Source organism: Argiope bruennichi, chromosome 5 (genome assembly GCF_947563725.1).
Source record: "Argiope bruennichi chromosome 5, qqArgBrue1.1, whole genome shotgun sequence".
Taxonomy (NCBI): Eukaryota; Metazoa; Arthropoda; class Arachnida; order Araneae; family Araneidae; genus Argiope; species Argiope bruennichi.
The window spans coordinates 77,468,288-77,493,765 of record NC_079155.1 but is presented as its reverse complement, the minus strand read 5'-3'; the positions used below and the strand labels follow the sequence as shown (position 1 = coordinate 77,493,765).

Here is a 25,478-nt window from a genome sequence, read left to right as displayed (position 1 = left end):
TCCAGGAATTTCTTCACATGCATATTCAGTTTATTATTATTATTAATTGAAACTTTAGTAATGAAACGTGATAATGTTTATTTTATGCGTTAACATCTTTATGCGATGTTAGATACATTATAAAAGTCATATCAAAGTGCTCTACAGAACAGCCTATTGAACTTGTAGCTATCAAATTTATTTGGCATGTGATTATTTCTTTAATACGTGATCAATAAGAAAAGGATTTTCAAAATTTTAATTCAATTTCTATTTTAAAATAATCAGAATTTTATTACGGAGCATACGATTGTTCAAAATTTATTTTTACATCACTTTAAAATTCAAAGCTTAAGCTTTTCAGTGACTCCATTTTATTGTAATATTCATTTTTTAAGTACATTTTGTACATCTTACAAACAACAATATTTTTCATTGTTTTAGTTACTAGTTTTATACGCTTGCGCCTCGCATCGATATTATTATTACTATTGTTATTATTTGTGTGTTCGTTATCTCTCTTATATATTCAAATGCATCTCTTTGAATGGATTTTCCAAAACAATTTTATTAAATTTTTTGAATTTATATTCAAGGATGATTTAGGATTTCCGATTTTATATCTCATTAGAAATTTCAAATTATTTACATCTAATTTGACCTGATTCAGATTTCCATCTTTTGTTATTAAAATTAATTTAATTTAAATGATTAAGATTTATTTTTTCCTAGATAATAAATAAAAGATTATAAATAAATAGCTTCGTTACTTTAGCTTTAATTGTTTCATATTTTTATTATATTGGATAGAAAAAATAAATAAGAAAATCCACTTAATTTTTCTCCTAGGGAACTAATAGAAAAGGATTTAACAGAATAAAGATATTGTATATATATATACAAAGGATTAAAGCAAAAAACAATTTAGGAAATTAAATACAAGATACAAGGGAATTATTTTTACTTACCTGATCAAAGATTGGCATGTTTTTAAATTTTGTTATCTCGTTTGATTTTCTTTTTCTATTAAAAAAAACAACAGATACTTAGTTCATAAGTTCTCTCCCTCCCCCCCCCCCAAGTTTTCATCTATTTAATGATGCTGTAGAAACCTGACGTCAGTAAGGATTCCACCTTCCCCCCGTTCTTGCTGTTTGTGAAAACAGCAAAAATTTCCATTAATATCCTAATTAGTTTAAAGTAAAAAATGTCAATAAAATTCTTTTAAATTATGTCAAACACCACTTTAAAATGACTGTGAAATAAAATTTGAAAACAAATTTTTAAACACTTTATATAATATGAAAGGATTTCCAAAATGTAATTAGCAGAACCCGCACTGAGTTCCGCTTGATATGATGAATGTTAGCTAAGTCGAAATCTGAAAAGCCCGCTGCTGAGTTCGCCAACCCTAACCACTGGATCTTTTTCCAAAAATTAAATTTCGTATGAAGATTCATAGTCTCTAAATATGTGATGAGTGGTCGCCTATTCCTCATCACTCTCCATTTTCCAGAGAAATCGAAAAAATTTTCTTGCACTTTATTTTCTAAATAGAAAAACATCGATTCAGTTCTCACACAGCCATTATAAGAACTCATAAATTCTTTTTTTCATATCATTGCTCAAGATTGTTAAGTTATTAATATTCTATCATCTTTCTCATGAAATTTATGCGTGATATAAAATATCTCACCATTTGTTGAAAGTTTTTTTTTTTTTTTTAACTCTAATGTTATGTTGTAATTTGGTAATAACTGAGTTTCTTCAGAATTTTTGTTGGAGCTAAATTTCACAATAACATTTTAATGTATTTTAGTTTCAAATTCAATTTTTATTTGAAAGTGAACGAATATTGTGTTGGTATTTCCAACGATTCGAACACTCTAATAATCTAAACTTGTAAGCTGTTACCAAGTGTCGATTAACAAATTTGGTAAGGTTTTGCTTTCACAAAAAACATTTTTTTCCTTTCTTTTTTAATAAATTTTCATGATTCTTGGTTTCGTAGATTCTTATTTGGCATTTTGCCAAATCTTTCTTGCGGAAGAAGTTTTCATTCGTCATTGCTTGTGTTAGTGAATAGAAAAATAATCTGACAATTTATCTGGACAAGATTTAATTAAAAAACAATCAATAAAATAACTTCAGAAAAGTTTAAAAAGATAATGGAAATAAAATGGCGGGTACAAAAATTTTAGCTTCCATTTTTAAAATTTTCCGGGAAAATGATTAATTTATTCTTAATTAATTATTAAAAATTCAGTAAATTAGGTCAGAGGACCAAAACAAATATATTTAGAACAACAATTGTTTGCTTTTTTTGATGGTACAAAGATTTCTTATTTTTCTACAATCATGAGAATCCATACTAAGGGGGAAAAAGAGTGCAAAAAAATCATCCAGTATAACACAAAACATTAGATGAGGAGTATTTGCCATCGTTATAATTATTTATGTGCCAAATTTTATGATTCTAAATGCGATATGTTTCTAGGCATCGCTTATAAATAGATATAAAAACATTTCCTGTCCTTACTTTCTTTAAGGTATCAAAAAATAAGGATTTATTTCAATTTTTTTAAATCCATTCATATAAGCCAAAAACAAAAATTCTAAATTACATTTTGATTTTAAAATATGGCTAATGGATATATATCCATTTGAAATATGTTTATGAGTTAGGGGAACCATATTGATTTGCTAGACAAAACAAAAATGGAATAAAATGTGATTGATTTAGCCACGGAAGTGAAATTTGAGATATCCTCAAATGAGGACGTTGGACTTTAATGGGTTAATATTCCTTTAGTCTAAAGAAAATAAAATAAAATGAAAATTGTCTTCATTTCCTTTTCTTATCTCATTTTTCTATGTAGATTTATTTAAATGCTGTTAAAAATAGGTTAGAGGCGAAAAAAAATGATAGCACAGAAGATTTCATTCTTGAATAATTTTTCCAACTAATTGATTTGAAACTTTAGTGCCACATCCTTTTTGAGATGCATAATAATTCCTAGAAATTAATTATAAATGAATTCACACGCTCCGGTTAAATCGTAGTGCATCGTATTTCAATATTTTTACTACTTTTAAGAGCAAAGGTGCAAATAAAAAAAAAAAGAATCGATAGTTAAGACAAAGGGAACTGATATTGCAATTTAAATATCGATCCACGGGTGTTTGACCTAAATTTGGAACACTAAAATTATTGTAAATTGAAGCTAGTGTGTGATTGCTAAATAACAATTGCATCTCTCTTTTTTTACGTATTTTTCTCAGTGCTGGATGCTTTCCTCTTTATTTATTTATTTATTTGTATTTTGAATATGGATTTTGGCAACTTTTAACTTTTATTCAATTTATTTATATAATTAAACAAAATCCTTCTTCCTCAGTTCAATGGAATGCAATCACGTGATTAAATATTTGAAGCAATGGAAATGACTTGAATCTCAGAGCAATAATGAAATCTATTGTTAAAAATTATGCTAAAAAGTGAAAATGATTAAAACCAGTGGGAGTAGTCTATCAAAAACTTTCTGGCATATTCTCTAATAAACTTGCCATGCCAGAGAAGGTCTTACATGGCAGTGGTGTACAATAATTACGAAATATTAACTTTTGGCTTGAATTTAGCATTTTTACTGAATCTATCGTGTCATCCTTGGCGAGTGGCGATTAATCCCTGACAAGTATTAATAGTATCCAAAAATCAAATTTGTGTTTTACACACGTTTTCTCAACCGATTGACACAAAAATTTGGCACAAAACCGCTTGAGTAATCAAATTCGGCATGCGACTTTTTAATATATTTAAATCTGTGTGTGTTTTTAAAAATTTTATCGCGTTTATTTATTTCTGAAAGTATAGACCGACAAACAGTCAACCCGTAATTAGATTTAGCTTAATATCTACTAAGCTAATTTAACTATATCTACACTGTAGATGCTAAATCTGTATACCGGATTTTATCTGTCTAACTCTGTTTTGTAATTATCCTGCTAACTTATATTCGGACAGACGGACTTCCTCTCAACAGATTTTACACAAAACTTGGTAGAAATCTTCAAATTGATGTAAAGACCGTGTAACAAATTTCAACCTTCTAGCACAAAGTGTTTTTGAGTTATCTTTGTCACCGACAGACAGACGAACATTTTCTCTTCCCCCCCCCCTCCCCCGGTTTCAGGAAGGTTTAAAACTTGGAGATTTGTCAAAATCTCGTTAGAATTTGATTTTCTGTATACTACGTATACGAGAAAATTAAAATCAATTTTTCTTCAGGGTTTATCTAAAAATGTTGCTTAGTCTCGTTTAATTTTAAATGAATTAAACAAATCCCTCCTTGGTGTGTATTTCCAATTTCTAAAATATGTCTATGCCGAAATTGGTTGCCCTAAGGCAGACTGTCAGTACAGAAGAGTTTCTTGTAATCTCATCATCCTGGCTGAGTCATTCAGACGTGGATTCCTGTTATTTTGCGTAGATTTTCCAAAGAGGCGACAAGAAACATTTATCTAGATAAATTCGTGTAGTAGAAATGCCAGCTTCCTGTCGGGTTTATTGACTTCCTCTCACGAAGATTGGCGTCAACCAGAAAGTCGCAGAGGTTAAAGAACTAAATAAATCTTGAAAAGATTACTCATTTTCCAAATAACGAACGGCCCACTCAGCGCCTTCAAAGTCAAAATTTGACTATGTAGTTTTTCTGAGTAGGAAAGCTTTTAATGCTGAATGGAAAAATAATGCCAATAACGACGCTCATTCAATTGAATTATTTGTGAAATGATTTCGACAAAACCCGGCATTGATTAATATTTAGTGCTCGGTGCATCCTTCGACATTAACAGTTGCATAATCAAATGCTTCCTTTTCAAGTTTTTGATAGAAAAGACAGTGTCTGCTGCATGTCAAAGCACTTTTTTTCTCACTCTTTTCATTAACACTGACATGCATTGACCTCTTATAACATTTCACCATTTTTTTTTTCGGGGGGAAAAATATTTCACAAGAACGGCTACTAGATTAAAACTTTTAAAATTTTACGGATTGGAGGATATGTTGGTAATTTATTTCAGATAACCGAGGTAACCATTTTATTTAATATGATGTTTATTTACCGGCATATTATCTGTAAATTGTAAGATGAAGGATTCAAAATTTCCAATGCTGTATCTTTCAAGACTCTCAGATAGTTAGGCTTTGAGTTACCAAATTTAGGTAGTGACTTCTTGGGTAATTTGTAATCGTAATTTTTTTTCAAAATTTAATTAAACTTTTATTTAAAAATGAATCAGAATTTTAATGCTGTTTACTCAATTATTCCGAGGCGTATTTTTACCCACATCATGTTTACACCACTGTAAAATTTATGAAATATAAGTTTTTCAGAAATATTATTTTAATTTCCGTACATTTTTTTTTATAATTTTAATAAATTAAAAATATTTTTTACGTCTATTTCATACTTTTTAGTATACTTTAGTTATTAGATAGGTAGTTATTGGTTACAATATTAAATGTTTGCTTTCGTTAATAGGTAGTTATTGGTTACAATATTAAATGTTTGCTTTCGTTATTGCTTTATTAAGAGCAAAATTTAAAAATATAGACGAATCAAGTCTAAAACATAATCACGCTAGGTTTTTTTAGAGATTCAAAGCTTTTCTAAATTTTGAATGTTTTAATATGTAGTAACAATTCGCTTTTATGACATTTTGATTTAATTCAAATCAATGCAAATTTTTCATTGAATTTAAACGTATAATGTCTATGTCCCTGTTAAAGATATAGTTCCGTAAAAGAAATGGAAAGTAACAGATTATTATCAGCAGCTGCAAAGAAATGTATATTATGTTGTTTAGTGTTTGAAAAGCCAAGCCATCCGAGTTTAACATCTTGCACTATAATGACGCGTCTGACACGCGCATCGATTGATTGAATTTTTAGTATTTAAATCTGCAATTAAATGAAAATATTAATTAATATTTTAAACGCTAATGTCACTTCGAAAAAATTCAGCATCTCGGGTGTCCTTTCCGTTTATTATAAGGATTGAAATAAGAATGTCCTAAACTGGATGTGTTATCTAATTAGGATATTAATTAAATTTATAGCGTAAGAGGTTAAAGTACAGAAGTCGAAGGAAAATATTTAGTGTTTGTAATTAACATGAAATCTGTATGGTGTAATTGTAACAGAATGTTTGGAACAGTGTTCAGAGTTAAGCAAGGGAAACAATTTTAACTAGTGAATAATGAAAAAGAGCACTAAATTCTAAGATTTTTTTTTTAATAACTAACTTATGTTTACTTTTGTTATTTTGATTGAACTCAGTCTCATTTTTTTTAATTATTATTATTTCTATGGGGGGGGGATAAGGATCCAATAATTCCTCTGAATTAAATGAAAACATGTTAATCTTAATGGTTTGTACTATCACTGATGATTTTGTAATTATGTTCTGTTCAAATTCTGTAAGGATAGGCTTTTGTTTATCTATGTTGCAGTAGGATGCAATTATAGCTTTATGAATTCGTCAAGAAATCAATACTTTAAAGAACTCGAGTTGTCGCCCCTTCCCTCTCATCTTTTTGTATTTGTGGCATTCTTAAAAGCCATACACTTTCTTTTAAAAATCATTCAGATTAAATAAAAAAAAGGAAAAGAAGATTCATTTTTATTTTTATAATATGTAAGAAATAATATGCAGAGGAAAAATATTTGCCATAATTAGATGTGTCAGCGGCTATTTTATTATTATTAAAGCATGTATTTTTGAAATGACATAAGTTTTGTTTTTAAACATTTTTGTAAAAAGAAGGTAGTAATATGCTATATTTTAATAGACTAAGCATTTTTTCTATCCTTCGGATACAAATTGAATCATACTTGAAAGAGTCCAAAGAAAAAACGATGAGAGTTCATTTTTAATTTTTTAATACCAGAAATGAAAAGTTTCCAACATCTTATTTCTCCAATTGCCCGAGAAACAGGTAATTTTGATGGAATCGTATTGTCTTTTTCCCATCATCTTGTGGTATCGTAAACTACGCTAATCAAGCTAACAGATAGCACTGAAACTTCAAAATCAGAAGAACTTTCGTAGTTTTCCTTTTGGATACTTCATTTGTGATCGAGCATTAATATAAAAGTGCATCCTTTATCATAAATATTGCAGATAGGGACGGTTTTTAAAAGTAGGTAGTAACTCCAAATATCTTTTTCCCATTCAGGCTGTTACAATTTTCCATCATTTGGTGAAATAGTGCCGTTTTCATTGTCAAACCAGAAGCTTATTATTATTATTTTCTTTTTTTGAAAAAAAGACCAGAAAAATCAGCATTTTTTTTCTTCTTTTTTTTTTCTCTCCCTTGGCTATAGGATAATCTGGGCATTCTGTGTTGATTCTTGCCTAGAATAGCTGATTTATGTTAATGTTTGGTATTGAAAATTAAGCTCGGTATACAATGGATTCAAGAGCAAAAGTTCCTATTAGTTTGGAGCTTGTCAGAAATTCAAGCAATGACTGCAAAAAATCTATAAGAGATTCGAGTTTCCACTGCATCTGTGATATATCATTTGGCTGTTATTTAGTTTTATTTAGAAAATGAAATGTGACAAATGTTCTTGTAGTTGAACTGGTTGAGGTAGTTCTTGAAGAAATTCGTTAGAAAAATATTTCCAACGTTTTCTCTAATTTAATGTTTGTTGTCTTTACTTTTAATTATGACATATTCTGCTTGAGGACAGAATAAGAAAATTTCTATGAATTTAAAGTTTATATATATATATAAAACTGTTTGTGAAGAAACAGTTTTTTTTTTCTATTAGTCTACATTTTATTTTTATTCTTATTTCTTTAATTTTAAAATCAGCTTATTTCTGAAAATAATCCTAATACATCATAATTTTCAGGTGTGAACATCGTTATGCGCAAGGCTGGTTCCTTGTCCAAACCTGTTGTGGAACTCAAGCAAGATGGGGATACTTTCATCTTGAAGACAACGACTACTTTTAAAACCTCTGAAATAAAATTCAAACTGGGTGAAGAGTTTGAAGAGACACGAATGGATGGTAGCACTTGCAAGGTAACATTAGTTACATATTATCTTTAAGGCAGGGTATTGTAATGAATAATAAGTATGTGAAGCTGAAGCATTGTAGATTTGTTATAACTAAAACATAATTGGCATAATTCTTACATTTACTTTAAAAGGATACTAGAGTCTCAGTACCTGATGTTAACATTTTGCTTTGGGACTAGAGGGTTCGAAGCTCATATCCTTATTGTGCCAAAGACCTGTCATGTATATGAGCCTAGTGCATTTAAATCTGACATTGATGGTCAAATGTGCTTCTGTTGGATGTGATGTCCAAATTAGGGGAGAAAAATGTTGTCTTTAATATTTAACCCAGATTCAAAGCCGGAGAGTTCATTCTAAAATAGCCCTTGTTTTTTTTTAAAAAACATGATGTTCTTTTAAGGATTTTTTTTTTTTTTTTTTTTTTGGTCTTCCCCTTATCCTATTAGTTCAGTCATTCACATCATCTTCAACATCCTTGATGAATACTTCTTAAAAGTACACAAGTTTTCCTCTTGTGAATAACAAAATTTACTTTACTTTTCCCTATTCTTTGTCTGGCTTATCAAAATAGAGCTAGGGGAAGTTAGGATGAGTTAAATATTCAATTTATCAGTTTACAGCTTGTAAATGATGCCATGATTTTGCAGTGGTATGGAATGATTGTGAATCTCCCATGTTACTGGTAATTTGTATGATGCATCTGATTTCAAACACAGCATGCCGTCAAATGTTCTATTCCTATGATTTTTTTTTAAAGATTAACAACTAATCCTTACATTTGTTAGCAGTGACCATTTCTTTGCCGAATACTAAAAAGTCTAATTATTTTTCATATATTGAATGACCCCTATATTTTTGTGAAATTTGCTTAATTATGCTCAATATATCGGGTAAATATTGTAAAATTGGAATTGGGGGATGCATATAATATTGCTTCCAGCAAAAATAAATGAATAATGAATGATATATGAAAAATGGGGTAAATACAATATATATATATATATATATGTATATGTATATGTAATTCTGTAGTAAAATATTTCTATTTCATTAAAAATGAATTAGTTTGATGTATGATTAAAATACTGTTAATAAAAAATGATTCAAAATTAAATTGTAATATGCTATTGGGTGAGATATGTAAAAAAAAATTATGCAATTCATTTATTTTCTATTTGTAACTTTCTTGTGTATATTACAATACAATCACTCTTCAGTTGTTGATAAAAACAATTTATTGATCTGTTGATAAAAACAATTTATTGATCTGTTGATAAAAACAATTTACTTTGAAGCTATATTTAGCTTAATATATAAGAATGAAAGTCCACCTAACAGTTTTATTTTATAATTCTAATACGTATTTTATACAGACATTATAGAATAAATATTTCACTGAAGTAGAATTAAAAGTGGAAAGAAAACCAGATTACATACATATTTTGCATGAAAAAAAAATTTGCATTTTTTAAATTAATAAATTTATTATTCTGGAAGGGTTGTGGTATTGTAAATATCTCCTTTTGCCAATTTTAACTGGTTTCTGATTAAGTAAAGTAAAAATATTATTTTGAAAATATAATTCATGCATGAATTTGTCTCATTAAGGGAAATATTTTGTAATAAATTTATTATTTAAATATGTAAAACCTATTTTAAGAAATATTTGAACATAAAATGGTCTTTGTAACATGAACATTTTGATCTTATTTATAGACTATCATAACATTGGAAGATGGGAAATTAGTGCAGAAGCAGAGTGGTGATAAAGAAGTCACCATCATTCGAGAACTTGAAGGAGATCAAATGAAAACTGTAAGTAATAGAACATTTCGTGACATAATGCTTCAAGACTGAAAGGAATCACGGATATATTTTTGCTTTTTGAATTTGTTACGATTTCTATAGCTACAAAATTATAAAATCTTATATCTAATTCAGATCAATTTTATTCAAGATGATTTTCGAATGAAGTTGATTCAGTGCTTTCTTGTATGGCTAGTAGTTTTGTGCTTATAGAGATGAAAGAGCAGAATATGTATAAAAAAGGATCTTCTGCATTAAAATTTCTAGGAATTGTCTTTGTTTATTTTATTGCTTAAATTACTTGTAATGTAAATTTATAATATTATTTAATATTTATTTATAATAATATATATTTGCTGTGATGATATAATTGATCATGAAAAGAAAAATATATTGTAGAGTGTATATATATAGATATATTGCAGTTTAGTTTTTGCGTTGATTTTGCTTATCACTTCTTTAAGAGATGAACAATGTTCTATAAAAAAAAAAAAAAAAAAAGATATTTTGTGAATGTATATGAACAGATATTTTAATGCTACAGCTCGTTTTAAAGTTTGTTCTTGAATGAATGAGCAAAACATATATTCCTATCTTGATTGTCATGAAATAAAAGAATAAAACTTTAATTGCTTTTTATTTAATTAATTCAGAAAAAATTGTGAAAAGTTTCATTTATGTTAAAGATTGTAAAATAGTCTATAAGTAAAAGTTTCTTGAAATATAATATTACATTTAAAATAAAAACGATGACACAAATATCTTTTTATTAAATATTTGCTGTAGATACCATAAATCAAATAAGATTAGTTTTTAAAAACTTGGAGAAAAAGCTGTTTAAGTGTACGAAAAATTGAATCTTGGACCATTATTTCAAATTTGAAATTAATTCCTGTTTTTTTTTTCCCCCCAGATATGCAAAGTGGATGACATTGTTAGCACTCGTCTCTACAATCGATGCGAGTAAGGTGTCGCATTGCCAATTGGAATTTGTTTCCGGCTCACTTCCCAATTATTATCAAACAAATTTAATATTTTGCATATTGTTTTCCATCTTTTGATATTATTCATTACTTTCCATTTGCTTTTTTATATGTTTTCTGAACATATCACAATTAAAATGCTTCATTTCTAATTCTCATGATTCTTTTTCCAAAGATCACACTACATTCTGCATATTTTTTACATCATTACATTTTTACGTATTAATTTTGAGTCATTAAAACTATGCATTTCATCAATATGTGTTCTTTGTAAAATAGGCCTTAGTAATCCTATTCATAGGATAGTACTAAAACATAATGTTTGAATTTTTCAATTTAGAATCAATGTAATAGGAAATTTTTACAGATACCTAAAAATCATCAAAATGTTATTGTTAATGTAGAAACCTATAGAAAATTGGAAATTTTAAACAATTTTCTCAAATGTTTAGCTTGTATCTTTCATATCTATAGCAAATCAGTGCAGTTAGGCAGCATTTATAATTTTATGTTATAAATCATTCAATAGGAAAAATCTTAAGTCTGGTGAAAAATTCTTTTTTTATTATTCTCAATTTATGAAATGTAAACCTGTGTCATTCAAATAAGTCATATTTCCAATAAATGCAAATAATATTTGCACAAAGAGTTGCTTCAGTATTTTATTATCTTCCTTAGACAGTAATATTTTCTTACTTTAACTAATTCTACCCATAGAAGGCACTATAGATTAAAAAATTTTTATTAAGTTGTAGCTTATTTATATATAATCTTGTATAAAAAATAAACATACTTTCAATAATATTTAAATTTCTATTGTAATTAAATTACTTGTTGATGTAAACCAAATTTAGATCTGAACAAATAAAAGAATTGAAATATTTGTTAAAATATGAATTTTAATTTTTTATTTGCATGTGTTTTAGAAAACATTATTAAAAAAGATTATTAAGTTATGCTTCACTCAATTCATTAACTTGCATTTTTAAATCATGACATCAACTAAATTCAGTATGTTCTTAAATATAGTACTCCAAGAAATATTTTATATAATAATCCTATAAGCATTATATATCATGCTTCAAAATTTATGTATATTAACTAGCTTTTCAAACACAGTCTACAAGGCTATCTACAAAATTTTGTTTTATATATCTTAGATTATTATGTTTACATTACAATGCATAGCAATCTATAATTTAATCAATTGTGCTATTCTGAATACCTTGAGTTGATGTTTATTCCAAAATAAATAAGATCTTCCATGGCACTATAGTTTTCCCTTTATTATATTTGCAGAATGGAATAATTTCCTTTCAGATATTACGCATAACTTTTAATTAGAGAGATGGAAACATGTCTGTTCCACTCAACGTCACCACAACTGTTCTCTATATTATTTAATAAAATATTTTAACAACTGTTTGAAAAATAACATTTATTTGTAATCTTTGAAATGCTAAATCGGTTATTTTGTGACTTTTTTAATCATTGATTCAAAGATAGTGTTTTTGTTGATGTTGTTTGTTTGATTCAGTTTGAAGATATTTTTCTCCCAATGTGTATATCTATGTATGAAGAGATTACCTCCAAAATATTTTCACGCAGCTGTCTTAATTTTTAATAATTTTACATTTGACTACATTTTTTTTTTGAATTTAGAAAATTTTTTTAATGCCACAAGTACTAAATTTCTATAAGTTGTTGGTTATGAATTCCAGACAATGCATTCCATTATGTCTAGAACAGATATGTACAACAACCAGTTTTGAATCAAGAAAGACAAATATGTTATGAATCCATTTCAAATATATCGTGGATCAGAGGACAAATTTTGATTTTTATTTGAAGATAAAATGACATTCAAAATAATTCAATTAAAGATAAGTACACTTGATTTTAAAATTGCTTGATAACACATACAGTGTATATTCCCTTATTCTTGAAGTTTATTTCTGTGCAGCTCTTTTGCTTTTTAAATTTGCATCAGCATGAAGCTTAGCTTCGATGCAATTTTTCTTTTCAGATTATGCAACTCAGAACAAATGTATTTCTAGAAATAAATATCAATGTATATTAAAATGACTTTTACTTTTCTTTCAGTTGTAAGCTTATAATTAAACATTAGGGGTTTACATCCCTTGCTCACGTCACTCGCCAAATCTCAAGAATCATGCTAATTCTTTTGGAATTATGTCAACCTAGTTCACTCACGATACAGTTATGCATTTCTGCTAGTACAAATCTAAATTAGAAACACATTCATTACTAATAATAAATTTAAATTATTTCAATTGTATGAACTGCCAATATTTTTATCAATATTTTCTAAAATTAAAATTTTCTGGTTGCAGAAATATATGAATATCAAGAAGCAAAAACATAGAATTCTAAGATGTTTAAAAATCAAAACTGAATTTACTTTTCCTGTTTTGAAACAATATATTTCATCAAAATTGGTTGACATACAACACATATTAATAAGGTTAATTTAGTCTAGTCAATCAACTTTGAACTGCATCTCATCACAAAAAAAAAAAAAAAGATATTACTTTAATAATACCATATTATTTAAAATTATATTTGAAAAAAAATTTGATAGAATATTCTGAGTGGTTAGCTATTTCAAAGTAGCAAAATTAAACGATGGTGCTTTTGAAACTTTTCTGTATATTCAAAAACATTGTACAATTTCTGTTTTGTTCATTCTGAATGATTATTCAATACTTTCATTTTCCTTAACTTCTTGTTTTTACCAATTAGTATTTTTAAACAAAACTGCTCAACTAAGGCTACTTTTTTTGAAGTTGGATAATATAAAAAAATTATTTATCTCAACTTGGATGAAAATGCTGAAGTAAACATATAAAAAAATCCGAACATACAAGCTGTTTAGCACTATGATTTTACAAAGTTGGATCATACAACAATATTATATGATCTGCTTTCAATGCAGGGAAGGAAAACTGTTTATAGTTCAACATAATACTAACTTATAAAATCGTGCAAAATATATTTTTAACAATTTTCACTTTGTAAAATAAAATTCTCAATGACAAAGACTAAAATATTCATCTCAATCTTCGATGTGTATATGTTTCCTATTATAAAATGTCCTAAGGAGGTATATTTATTCTTAAAATATCTGTCATTAAATCCTTACCCCAAGGATGTCAAATATTTGTTAATTTAGAAGATTTAACAATTAATTTAATTCTTCAAAAAGAATTTTTTAGGGCACTCTGAATTGTTCAGGAAAGTAATTATTCTGATATTTTCTCTTTTAGTCACTAAATTTGAACTGTAGAGCTGTCACTTGGATGGCTAATACTAGAAGTATTTGTTACAATTTTGCAATAATATTAAATGAGTAGTAAAATAACTTCAAGATTATTACTGCCATAAAATTTTTATTTATAAAATATAAATTACAAAACATTGATGCAATGCAAAAGAAATTTACAAAACAGGAACATGTCCATATAAATATATCATTTGATTAAAGATGAATTTCGTCAGAAAAATATATAACAGGAAATCAATAAAATGTAACTTTCTGATCATTCAAAAAGCAACTGCATGGAATGGAAGAATATATTTAGGAAATCTTTTTAGAAGCATATAGCTTCATTCTTTTAGAATGAAAAGTATATCGAAATAGACTGCAAATTAATAAGACAAAGTTGACAATATATGTTGAAACACAGACAATGCAGAAATCATATAAAATATATATTAGTATGTATGCAAGGTAAATAGAGCATATGTTGGATAATACTGCCAGCAAAATCATGATCTTCGATAATGTCAGGTTGGGAATCTCGGCTACAGAAAGAAATTTAACATTAATACGTTAAAAAGGAACCTTGTATATATTTTTGGTACAACAAAATATTAAGAAAAAAATGAAATACAAGATTTTGTATTTGAAAGATGTTGATATCATTTGCTGAAAATAATTAAATTATGCTTTTTTTTAAATGAAACATAAATAGGAGGAAAATAGATGATAGGCTGAAATAAAATGTTATCGAGGTATCCATTTTAAAAATACTTATTATTATGTTTACAACATAACAAATTTTACAATAATTGAAAGAGAAACCAAAGAAAAAAATTCATTCATGATAACAATGGTAGAACCAAAATTCTACTTTATTATCACATATAAATATTTTCAACATATTTAAAATTTATAACTAAATCAATTTGATTGCATTTTATATCTTAATATATATCAACAAATTATTTGATAATTCAGGTATTTAAAATATGGTTTTTCCAGACTTTATACATCTTACAGACGTCTGATAAATTGCAATTTTTAAATGTCTGTGCTTATGTTCATACAAAGTCTAAAAAAGATCAGGAAAAGATTTATTAGTCATTAAAAATTAATTTAATATATCAGTCAACTGAAGTAGTTGATTTTAGTACTAACAGCTCATATATTGGAATTAGAAACTTAATATCCCTACTTTTCAATATATTAATTGCTTATTTATTTTTTAGCAACTAATATGCCTACTTTTTTTCAATATATTAATTGCTCATTTATTTTTTTAGCAACAAATATCCCTACTTTTTTTCAATATATTAATTACTCATTTATTTTTTTTAGCACATAATATCTACATCTATCAAAAGTAAAAAATATTCCTTTAATACTGCTGACAAAATACAGGCAAAACAAAATTACTTGAGAATAGGAAAGAAATTGGCTTATTTTGCTTGAGCGCTGCACTTTCCCTTTATTCTAATTTCTTTCAGATGATGCATGTGCATTTTACAATGCCAAAATAATAATAAATTATGCCTGTATGTATATAACATGATAATTTAGAAATAATTAGCATGAAGAATGAAATTAGATACAAGGCCTTATATTAAAGGTAACAGAACTGCAAAAAAATGCAGGCCACAGCAATTACCAAAACATCCCACCCTCCCTATTTATTATTTAAACTAGAATTTACATAATCCCCCTTTTTTCACTTAAATTTTATGCCAGAGAGCACTAAGAATAAAATTGTGATAAAACTTAAATTATAATATATATATTATATATACACACACTAATTTTGAGTTTGTATGATTTATATTTCACAAACTAGCCTTAATTAAAGTTATTCAACCTTACTTAATTTAATAATTGAATTATTTAATTTTTGGTTCTCTGAAATCATTAAATATGACAAACATGCACGAATTAAATAGGAAAACATTTTTTTTAAAAACCTCGCTAACATAAGACAAATATTCTAAAATATAAATGATCATATGTTCTTAATAACACAAACGGGGGGAGGGACCAAGTGCTGATCTCGACTTCTCATAGAAAAACATAGTCATTTCTATATTTTATCAAAACATTATCATTTAGACAGACTTGAGAGAAAAATATCAAGGTTTCTAATGACAAGCTATTTATTTTCTTATAAGTATTTAATTTACAAAAGAAATATTTGCTTTCATTTATGAAAATTAATACTATTTCAATTATTTTTACTTGCTACTAAATTTTTACATAAAATTTGGGAGAAACCTATTTCTTCAGAATTAAGAAATGGAAAATATAAAGATAATTTTGCAATATGAAATTCAAAATATTGTTCAATTTCCACAATAAATAACAAGAGTAGGAGTTAATGAATATGAAGTTGAGATATTTTTATTTGATTTTCTTAAAAAGTCTCATGCTTTCAATATTTCGACCCTAACATATTACTTACTTATCAAATATAATTGAAAATATTCTTTGAAGGTATAAAGCTGAAACCAAGCTCCTTCATTCTCACTGAGAATTTTTTTTTAGTATTGTTTCAAATGATGCTTTCCAACCACAAGATTTTGAAAAGAGTACAAATTTTTAATCAATTAACTAAATTTATCAATTTTTATAACTGAAAGAGGTGGCTTATACTGTGAAAACCACCTATGATAAATTATGAAGATGCTGATTGTTCCAAGAATTTTATTTAAATTTTTTAATGATTACATATGTATACTATCAAATGTCACTTTGGATTATTTTTATAGTTAACTAATATGTAGTTTATATATCAATCAAATTTCCTTTTTATAAATAGTACTGCCTTCTTTCAGAAATTCTAAGAATACACTAAGATTTAATAAAAGTAGATTCATGTTTATTTTAGTCCAACATTCCTTTTGATAAAATATTTTTTTTATTTGTCATAGTACAGAATGAAACAATATTTTAAAGAATAAATGGTATTTCTATATTAAAAGCATACTAATGATTAATTTCCAAAGTTTATGCACTAATGGGATTTTACATAATTAATGTTTACCAATGACATACAATTAATACACAAATATGGAATAAATTTTCTATGAAAGTTATTTAAGCACAAGAATGGTCTCCGATGAATGAAAAATTTAAGTATTAATTATAATTTATTTATAAAAAAATTTAAAGCCTTAGATTTCACTATAAAATAAATGCAAAACTTTATACTGTCATTAATTTTAACATTCTATGGTAAAAACTCTTTTTCAATTAAGTTTTTTTTTTTTTTTTGGAAAATTAAAATTCATAAAACAACTTATAACACAATTTTAGTTTACTGATTGTCTCTCATTAAAATACAATGACTTCCTTGATTGAATTCAATTCAGACTAAGAAATAATATAGCATATCCCCCTTAAGGTTGAAAAAATATTTCCAATCAATGAGAGACTTGATTGATAAATTTATCCCAGTGGAAAAGAAATCCTTTTTTTTTTTTTTTTTTTTTTTTTTAAAGCAACTAAGCAAATTAAATATTTTGATCAAATAGAGGGTCTTTTCATCTAAAGGCTACTGCTTTTATAAAAAAAGTCATGAAGATGGCCCACATGGATGAAGAAAAATTATCTTTACTTCATCAAGTTCATTTTTTTCTAAAACATATTTGAGCTATCAGTTTTCTTCGTAGAAAACAGTGATGTAACCTGAAAACAGCATTTTTACAGCTATTAAAAAAAAATGTTGTTTCCTATTTTTAGCTCAATTTATGAGAACTTTAAAACTCCATAATTCATAAATGATTTGACATATCCAAGTAAAACTTCATGTTTTTCTAAGCCTAAAGTAATAGTACATCTGTGCAGTATTTGAAGAAAATTTTTGGTGAAGATAGAAATAGTCTTTTTCTGTGTTGACTTGACATGGAATGACCCTTTAACATGATAAAATGTACAAATAGCACTTGGATTTGCAAACCCTTCTAATTTTAAGATTATTCCATACTCAAAGTATTACCATTGCCATCTTTTTAAATTTTTCATAAACATATTAATGTATTTCCTAAATCTTTACTTTCAATTAAACTTAAAAAAAACCCACTTTATTAATAAAAGAATGTGATAAAAAATATCAGCATCTTAGCAATAACCTATGATTTAGAAAATATTTTTATAATGACAATAATACAAAAAAATTTAAGTCTTCAAAACTGTAGATTATATAAATATACATGTAATGATATCTTAATTAAATTTAAATCCTAATTAATTTCCTATTTTTTTTATCTTAAATTAGCCCATGTTACTTTATTCTAAAATTTTCTGATAAAAATACCACTTTTTCATTTAATTATTTCTAACATGCACTCCAATAAATTGGTGACCATTGCAATTTTTCATGCTCTAAACGATAGGATCAGAATCCCTACCACCTACGGTATTCTTTTAAAAGATACCAAAAATTCTCTTATCTAATTCGAGAAGTGTCAAAGAAATCTCATAGTAAATTCCGAATCTCATAAAAAAAATGTCTGCCACTTTGCTCTTTTGTTCTGGTGCAAATGAACACATGCTGCCTTTCTTCCTGGGTTCAAATTATGCCTCTCATGGAAAAATAAACTGAAATTCATTCCAAAAGTTTCTTGTTTTTAGCCACCCATTTGCAAAACTATGCTTATATATATATGTAACATATTCTGGTTGAAGCAGAATGCAGGTTATGGGCAAAAGTAAGAAAGAAGGCAAAAAAGGCCGAAACAAATGATCACTAGCCTTATATAACAAAGGATTTCCAGCCACGTGCAGATGAAATACATATTTTGACCTCTGATAAGGACAAAAGTATCACTTTTATTCGATATGTAGTACTGATGGCACATTATTTTTACAAAGTGGAATTGGATCATGAAATAAGAGAATATTTTAGAATGAAGTTATGATGGGCTAAATTAAGAGAAAGTTTTGGAAATTAATTTGGATTAAATTAAGAGTTTAGAATATCATTACATATATATAAGCAAGCATGAATATACTACATATATATATATATATATACTGCTATATCAATAATCAATAAACATCAAATAATAGCACATATTAAATCTTGTTTTTATTAATATATAGATATAATTAATATATATAGTGTCAGAAATAAATTAATTAAAACAATTATTATTTATATTTATTAAGTGAGTTTTAAAGCAAATATTTACCTAGTGGCATAAAAATCAAGTAGAAAATGATCCCGTATACACTGTTGGGTTGGTTGAGGATGGAATCTTTTCCAACAATATGCTCCATGAAGCCGAATCCTTTGCCATACCTATCAAATTAAGAAAGAAATATTTCAATACAACTTAACACATTTTTCAAAGAAAAAATATACATGGAATTCTTTCTATAGAGCAAAACAAATTCATCAAAATTGCATTAAATTTACTGAGAAGAGAAGGCAGCGGTGCAACTCATATGTTCCGAAATATCACACATTGCAGTATAATTTGCATCCTCTTCTTTTTTAACTTCCACATGATAAGCGTAGATAGACAGTAAAAGGCCAGAAATACAACAAAGTGCTGTCGCTATTTGCAAAACTTTTAAATCAATATCATAATGCTTTGGTGCAGTTGCCATTTTAAATTTAGATCCAAAAAGCCGTAACACCCGAAAATGTTCTTTATTTACAAACTGTCAATGCGTATGTAAAGTTACAGTGACGGAATTGTAAACAATATTTAAAAGTGTGAATTTTAAAAGATGTAGCTATTAATTTACAATTTCTCTTAGAGTTTAAAATATAAAATACAATGACATCACAACAACAAATTCCAAAACTTAAAAAAAAAAAAAAAAAAATCCTTCCGTGAGTGCGTTTATGTCTCATCTTTGCTTTGGTGTCAAACTTCTGCTCTACTAATTTGATTTCTGGTAAAATGCTTTTTCATGGAAAATCAATCAAATTCCAAGCACTCAGTTTCAAAATGTCAATTAACCTTTTAAAATCTTTTCTCATTAGTTAGCATTTGAATAAACTGTGATGTTGTTTCTTAATGTTTCAGTATTTTCGAATATATTTTATGACAGAAGAATGAGCATAAAATAAACTGTTTAAAATTCTACAATTTTTTTAAATATCAAATATTTTTGTTATTGTTATTTTTAAATATTTGTTCCAAATAGCTGTTAATTCGACCATACATTTAATTTAAAATTACTAATTATTATAAAATTTATTAATTGCAATTAATACTTAATTTATTAATGTAAGTAAAGTTTGATTAACTTAATTTATCTATTTAAGTTTGATTTTTAATTTTGACTTTTTAAACCATTAATTTAATTTATTTATTGGACTAAAGAATTTTTCTTTAATTGAAATTTAAAAAATGTTATTTCTTTAATGTTTTCACTTTAATTTCATATTCTGTAAATAGATGGTGCCTGGTAAATGAATGCCTATAGAAGATCACATCACAGGCAACTAGAAATAATGTTAATGGGATACTGACATTGTCAAGAGCGGAATCACTGATATTGGAAAGTCAATGATTTCAATTATTCTGTAATTCTAAGAAAACCGGCCAATTCACTTTTCAACCCATTCACATATTTCTCTTTATGACCTCAATTAAGGAGATGGGAGAATAGCTTCCTGAGGCTGAGAGTTTGTTTCTAGCATTTCCTGTCCCCTTGCGTGGGTCACTCTTTCGCACACTTCTTTACATCCCATCTTTTAGTCAAGCTGCTTAATATTTTCGACCATTTAATTTCAATGAGGGGAATTGTTCCTTTGTAGTTCTGAGTTTATGGAAATCTATGACTCCTTTTATTTTTATTATTATTATTATTATTATTTTACTTACAATATATTTGCCTATTGCATGCTTTTATATTTTACATTAATATCGTATATAAAATGGAGAATGATCGATTTATATTAATTTTTAAACACTATGAATATAAACCATTTTATCTTTCAAAAAATATAAATGGCGATAAAACTGAAATTTTAATAATTTTACTTTTCATAACTAGAGCATTTAGTAATTCTACCTCACTTGATAACAAAGCACTGCATGGTGTTTTTCATGATGTTCCAAGCTATACTAATAACATTTTTTAAATGTATTTTCTTTTCGGCACAATGTTTATTTCCCATGTGATTGGTCACAAAAAGTTATATTCTTTTTTATTTTACATGTAAATATTTTTCATACAAAATATGTACTTTTATACATGTGATTTCATAGATTATTGTACAAAAAATCAATTCGTTTCTTCTATACAATTAGAAATCAATTTTATATCCATTTTTTTAGGTTTCTTCTGGTATTCTTAATATTAAATTTTAAAATATTTTTTTTGTACATAATATTCATTTTAAACCTAATTTTAATATATTTATGCATTGCTCTAAAATGCATCCTTTTAGAATAGAATTTCTCGATTTCCTACATTGCTTTGTAAACTGAACGTAAGTTTAAGAAGAATTTTATCAAAATAGTAATGTCATACTGTGCACTGCCTAGGACCGCAAAATTCTTAAATCCACTATTGTTTAAAAAGTAAGATGTGCTAGCTCCGCTTACAGTTCTGGTAATAGAGAGTAATCTAATAATCAGAGTGTCAACATTGTAAGTCTAATACTGTGAGATGAACTAATTCATATTTTATAGCAAATTAATAAAATGGAACAAATGATGACTATGCTCCAGATATCATTTTATTTTTATGCACAGTAGTCCACTTGATGATTTTAAATAAAATTTTAAATTTTTGGCTGAAAATTTGGTGGTAACCTTCATTTTTGCCTTCGTGTGTCTGCGTTAATATGTGGATATTTGATTTAAATAATCTTTTTGATGTGATTTAAAGCATTTGGAAATATCTGAGGAAGCATTCAATCGAAAATTTTAGAATAATTTAAAGCTATAACATAATAAATAACAAATGTAATAATTTTGTTAATATTGCTAATTGGAGTGAGGTTTATTAATAAATAAAAAATCCTAGTGTCCATCCTAATACTTTTTAAAAAACTTTTTATAAGAATGCTTTTATTAAATTTCTTCCTTTTTTATAAAACAGTATAATCTACAGGGATTTTGTATTTTTTGTCTTATTTATTTATTTATTTTGCTAGTCAGTCAGGCAGCTAACTTACATTTTAAGTTTAAATATCCAATAATTTCACTTAATTTTCTTTAGCATCATTAGCATCTTAATGATACAACAGGGGATTAGAAGAAAAAAAATCAAAATTAATGAATCGAATATATTTGTTATCAGTTTTCAAAAGAGATTTTTTAAAATTATTAACTTAAAATTTTATGGACAATAAAGTTAAATTATTCCTATTATAATTTTTTTATTTTATTTTAAAAGAAAAACCGGAAAAGATGTCAGAAGCCGAAAAGAAGAGAAAATTGAAACTATTTAGCATTCATTCCGTTCTGTTCAGTGTATTATATATCACTCTATAATTTTCTGTCAGCTAAAGTAAAATTTCAACTTTAAATTAAAGTGAAAGTGATTAAATTTTAATTAATACAAAATCCCTTTTTGCTGAAACCAAATATGTTAAAAAAAAATATGAGCATAGAAAACAAAATCGTTTGGCATTGAAATCGTATGTACAATACAGAATAATTTTCATAATTTATGCAATGTCTCAATATATTATTCAATAAAATGTCTCTGTTGCATCATAAAATACAGTTCTCAGTTTTAATTTCAAAAATTTTTAAATGGCGTAGTAATTTTATTTTGTTTCGGTCTATAAATACACTAAGCCCAGTGGCGTAGTCAACGCACAGGTTCGATCCTCGGTCTGGGCAAGGTCGATTCATCCCTTTAGTGGGTCGATAATTTGAGGATCAAGCATGCTTGGGAACCAAACACTTGGGGTTCCACGGTAGACTGACAACCTGACCGGGACATATGCGTTGCCCCTCAGCGTCCTAGGTCAGGAAAGTAAATATGGCACTGTAGGCCTTGGGTGCATAGGGCTGTCGTGCGCCTGAGTTGGGTTTTATAAGTACACTTCAAAAGAATATGAAATCTAAATTTTATGCAGTCCTTTGGTCCTAAGGAATCATATACTATGAAATATACTTGACACACCAAATTTGAAATTATAAAAGAAAAAGTTTCAATCTTCAGCGATCAAATCCGTCCAAATTCTGAAATTTTCAATATTAAAATTTAAAACAAAACATTTCCATAACTTTAAGCGAATTAGCTTTGGAGAAGCCCTGGTGGTTATTGGCTACCTTCTGTGGCGAATTGGTAGAAGCGAGGATAGAAAATGGGACCTTGTGGGGGATAGAACCTGGGATACCAAAGCAATTGCTCAGGTAGCGTAGCTGTTAACTGGCTTATAATCTATTCACTACAGACTCTCCCTCCAGTGAGTCGGAGGTGAGATGAACGATATGGCTGTTGAGTGGTGATGTATAAGCTGTTGATTCTAATGCGCCTGTACCCATTTGAGTAGCGCCAAGCGTTATGGCGAGGGCGAGTGGTTGCTGCGTCAAGTGACTCTGACGACTTTGGGTTGTTGCGGCCTCTTTTGTGTTGCTGCGTCAAGTGAGTCTGACGACTTTGGTTTGCTGCGACAAGTGAATCTGACGACTTTGGTTGCGGGTAGATGGCGCCACAACAGTTGTACGAAGGTTGAAGGTTCATCGTTCGAGGTCACCAATGTGGTAAGTTTGAGGTTCGAACTCGCAACGTTAGGGTTCATAGCCGAGTAACAAAGCCACTAGACAAAAGAATTCACTCCTTTCCGGCGGTTGTTATCTGGCTTATGAAGTTACCACCATACTTCTTTGAGATGATTGATGAAGTGATCTAAAATGAAGCGTTTTTGGAAAATGAAAGCATTTAAATCTTTATAAGTTTTAGTTCACAATGAAGTAGGTCTTTCTTTTATTTAAAACTAAACACCTTTGTTCACCAGCTGATTCGCTGGAAGTATTGATTATATTTAATTTTCTTTAAATCGCGTAGATATAACTTCATGCCTATGATTACGCCAAATTATTTGATGTTAAAGCCGTGCTATTTTAATTGTTTCTTTCATATGCTCTGTTTATTGTGTTCACGAACCTTTCTAACAGTGATCAGTCTCGCGCTAGCACATATATGCACTAGTAGTGCTAGCACATACATTAATTATAATTATAAATTAATAGAGATGAAATACATTTTTGGGAAATATGCTTAGATTATTTTTGAAAACTAATTAATAATAGGAAAAAATTCAATGGCAAAAAATGAACACCTTTAAAAAGATAATCTTTTGAATTTTAAAATGACATGTTTGTAATATTTGTTCTGTAATGCTTTTAGAAGGCATCCTTAAAAATACGTCAAAATTTCGTTTAATTTTTTTATTGTATCGATTTTTTATTAAATTTTTTTTACAAAAATCCCTCCTAAGTGCGCATTTCCATCTTACAAAAATTACATGTGTCAAATTTTGTAGTTTTAACTCAAATGGTTTGTCCATTAGAGAGCAAAAACGCACACACAATATTTTTCATTAAAAGTACAGATTCCAAAAATAAATAGTAAATTAAATTATTGATTCTGTTGCTCTAACTAATTTTAAATTCATGTTAAATGCATTTCATATTGATTTCCTAATTGCAATATTCTTCCAAAAGTTTATTTCTTTAGAATCATCTTGTCACCCTCCTCGATTTAAATGATGAAGTTCGTGATAATATGTCATATTTAGATCGTTATACTGATATGGTCTAATCAGCATTTATAATGGGAAAATATTTCACTGTACTTAGTACTACCCGTCTTTGGTAACCAGTTGGTTCGTGAGGTTAATAGTTAGTGAAAATATCTATTAAGGTACACAACTATGTTGAAAACCCCAATTTCTATCTATATTTAAAAAAAAAAAAAAAAAAAAAAAGGTTTTTGATTTTTTTTTATTGTAGATCACATTTTTTTTCTTTCCAAAATAATACACATATTTCTATACTATTTCTTCTTAAATATATTAGAGAAAAATTTACAACAATTTTAATATTCTTTATTTGAAGCAAAATCAAACCAGAAATAATATTTCAAAGCAGAAATTGGCCTTAAAACTGCAACGCTTTGCATTTTTTATGCATTTTTGCATATAAAACAGTAAAAACAGTTGTGGAGGGAATTTTGTGAAAAAATTAAAATAAATCGGGCGTATATGGCAAATTTTTGGTGTTCTCTCTCAAAAATAGAAAAATGAATAAAAGGGGTTATCACAAGTTGATTACTCTGACTTACCTTGAGGCACACGAATAATTCTGAATGACCGGAGCGCCGCAACAGCATTGGCGGGAACAGAGGTTGAGTCCTAAGGGCCA

General features: G+C 27.4%; 2 protein-coding genes across 3 annotated transcripts in view; one reads left to right on the top strand and one right to left on the bottom strand.

The window, feature by feature from the left end:
- The window catches only part of LOC129969221 (fatty acid-binding protein-like), a 50,582-nt gene extending 39,571 nt beyond the window's left edge, over positions 1-11,011 (top strand). For both annotated transcript variants that reach the window (XM_056083676.1, XM_056083677.1), the window contains exons 2-4: positions 7,901-8,073; positions 9,787-9,885; positions 10,790-11,011. In XM_056083676.1, coding sequence (XP_055939651.1) covers positions 7,901-8,073; positions 9,787-9,885; positions 10,790-10,843 — 326 coding nt within the window. In that variant the 3' untranslated portion in view covers positions 10,844-11,011. The remainder of the gene's footprint in view (positions 1-7,900; positions 8,074-9,786; positions 9,886-10,789) is intronic.
- Positions 11,012-14,242: 3,231 nt separating this feature from the next.
- On the bottom strand, positions 14,243-19,804 carry LOC129969131 (vitamin K epoxide reductase complex subunit 1-like). The gene is made up of 3 exons (XM_056083552.1): positions 19,550-19,804; positions 19,323-19,432; positions 14,243-14,684 (listed from the first exon to the last, which is right to left on the bottom strand). The coding sequence occupies exons 1-3, from the start codon at positions 19,741-19,743 to the stop codon at positions 14,458-14,460; spliced, it is 531 nt and encodes a 176-aa protein (XP_055939527.1). The 5' UTR covers positions 19,744-19,804; the 3' UTR covers positions 14,243-14,457.
- Positions 19,805-25,478: the final 5,674 nt, after the last annotated feature.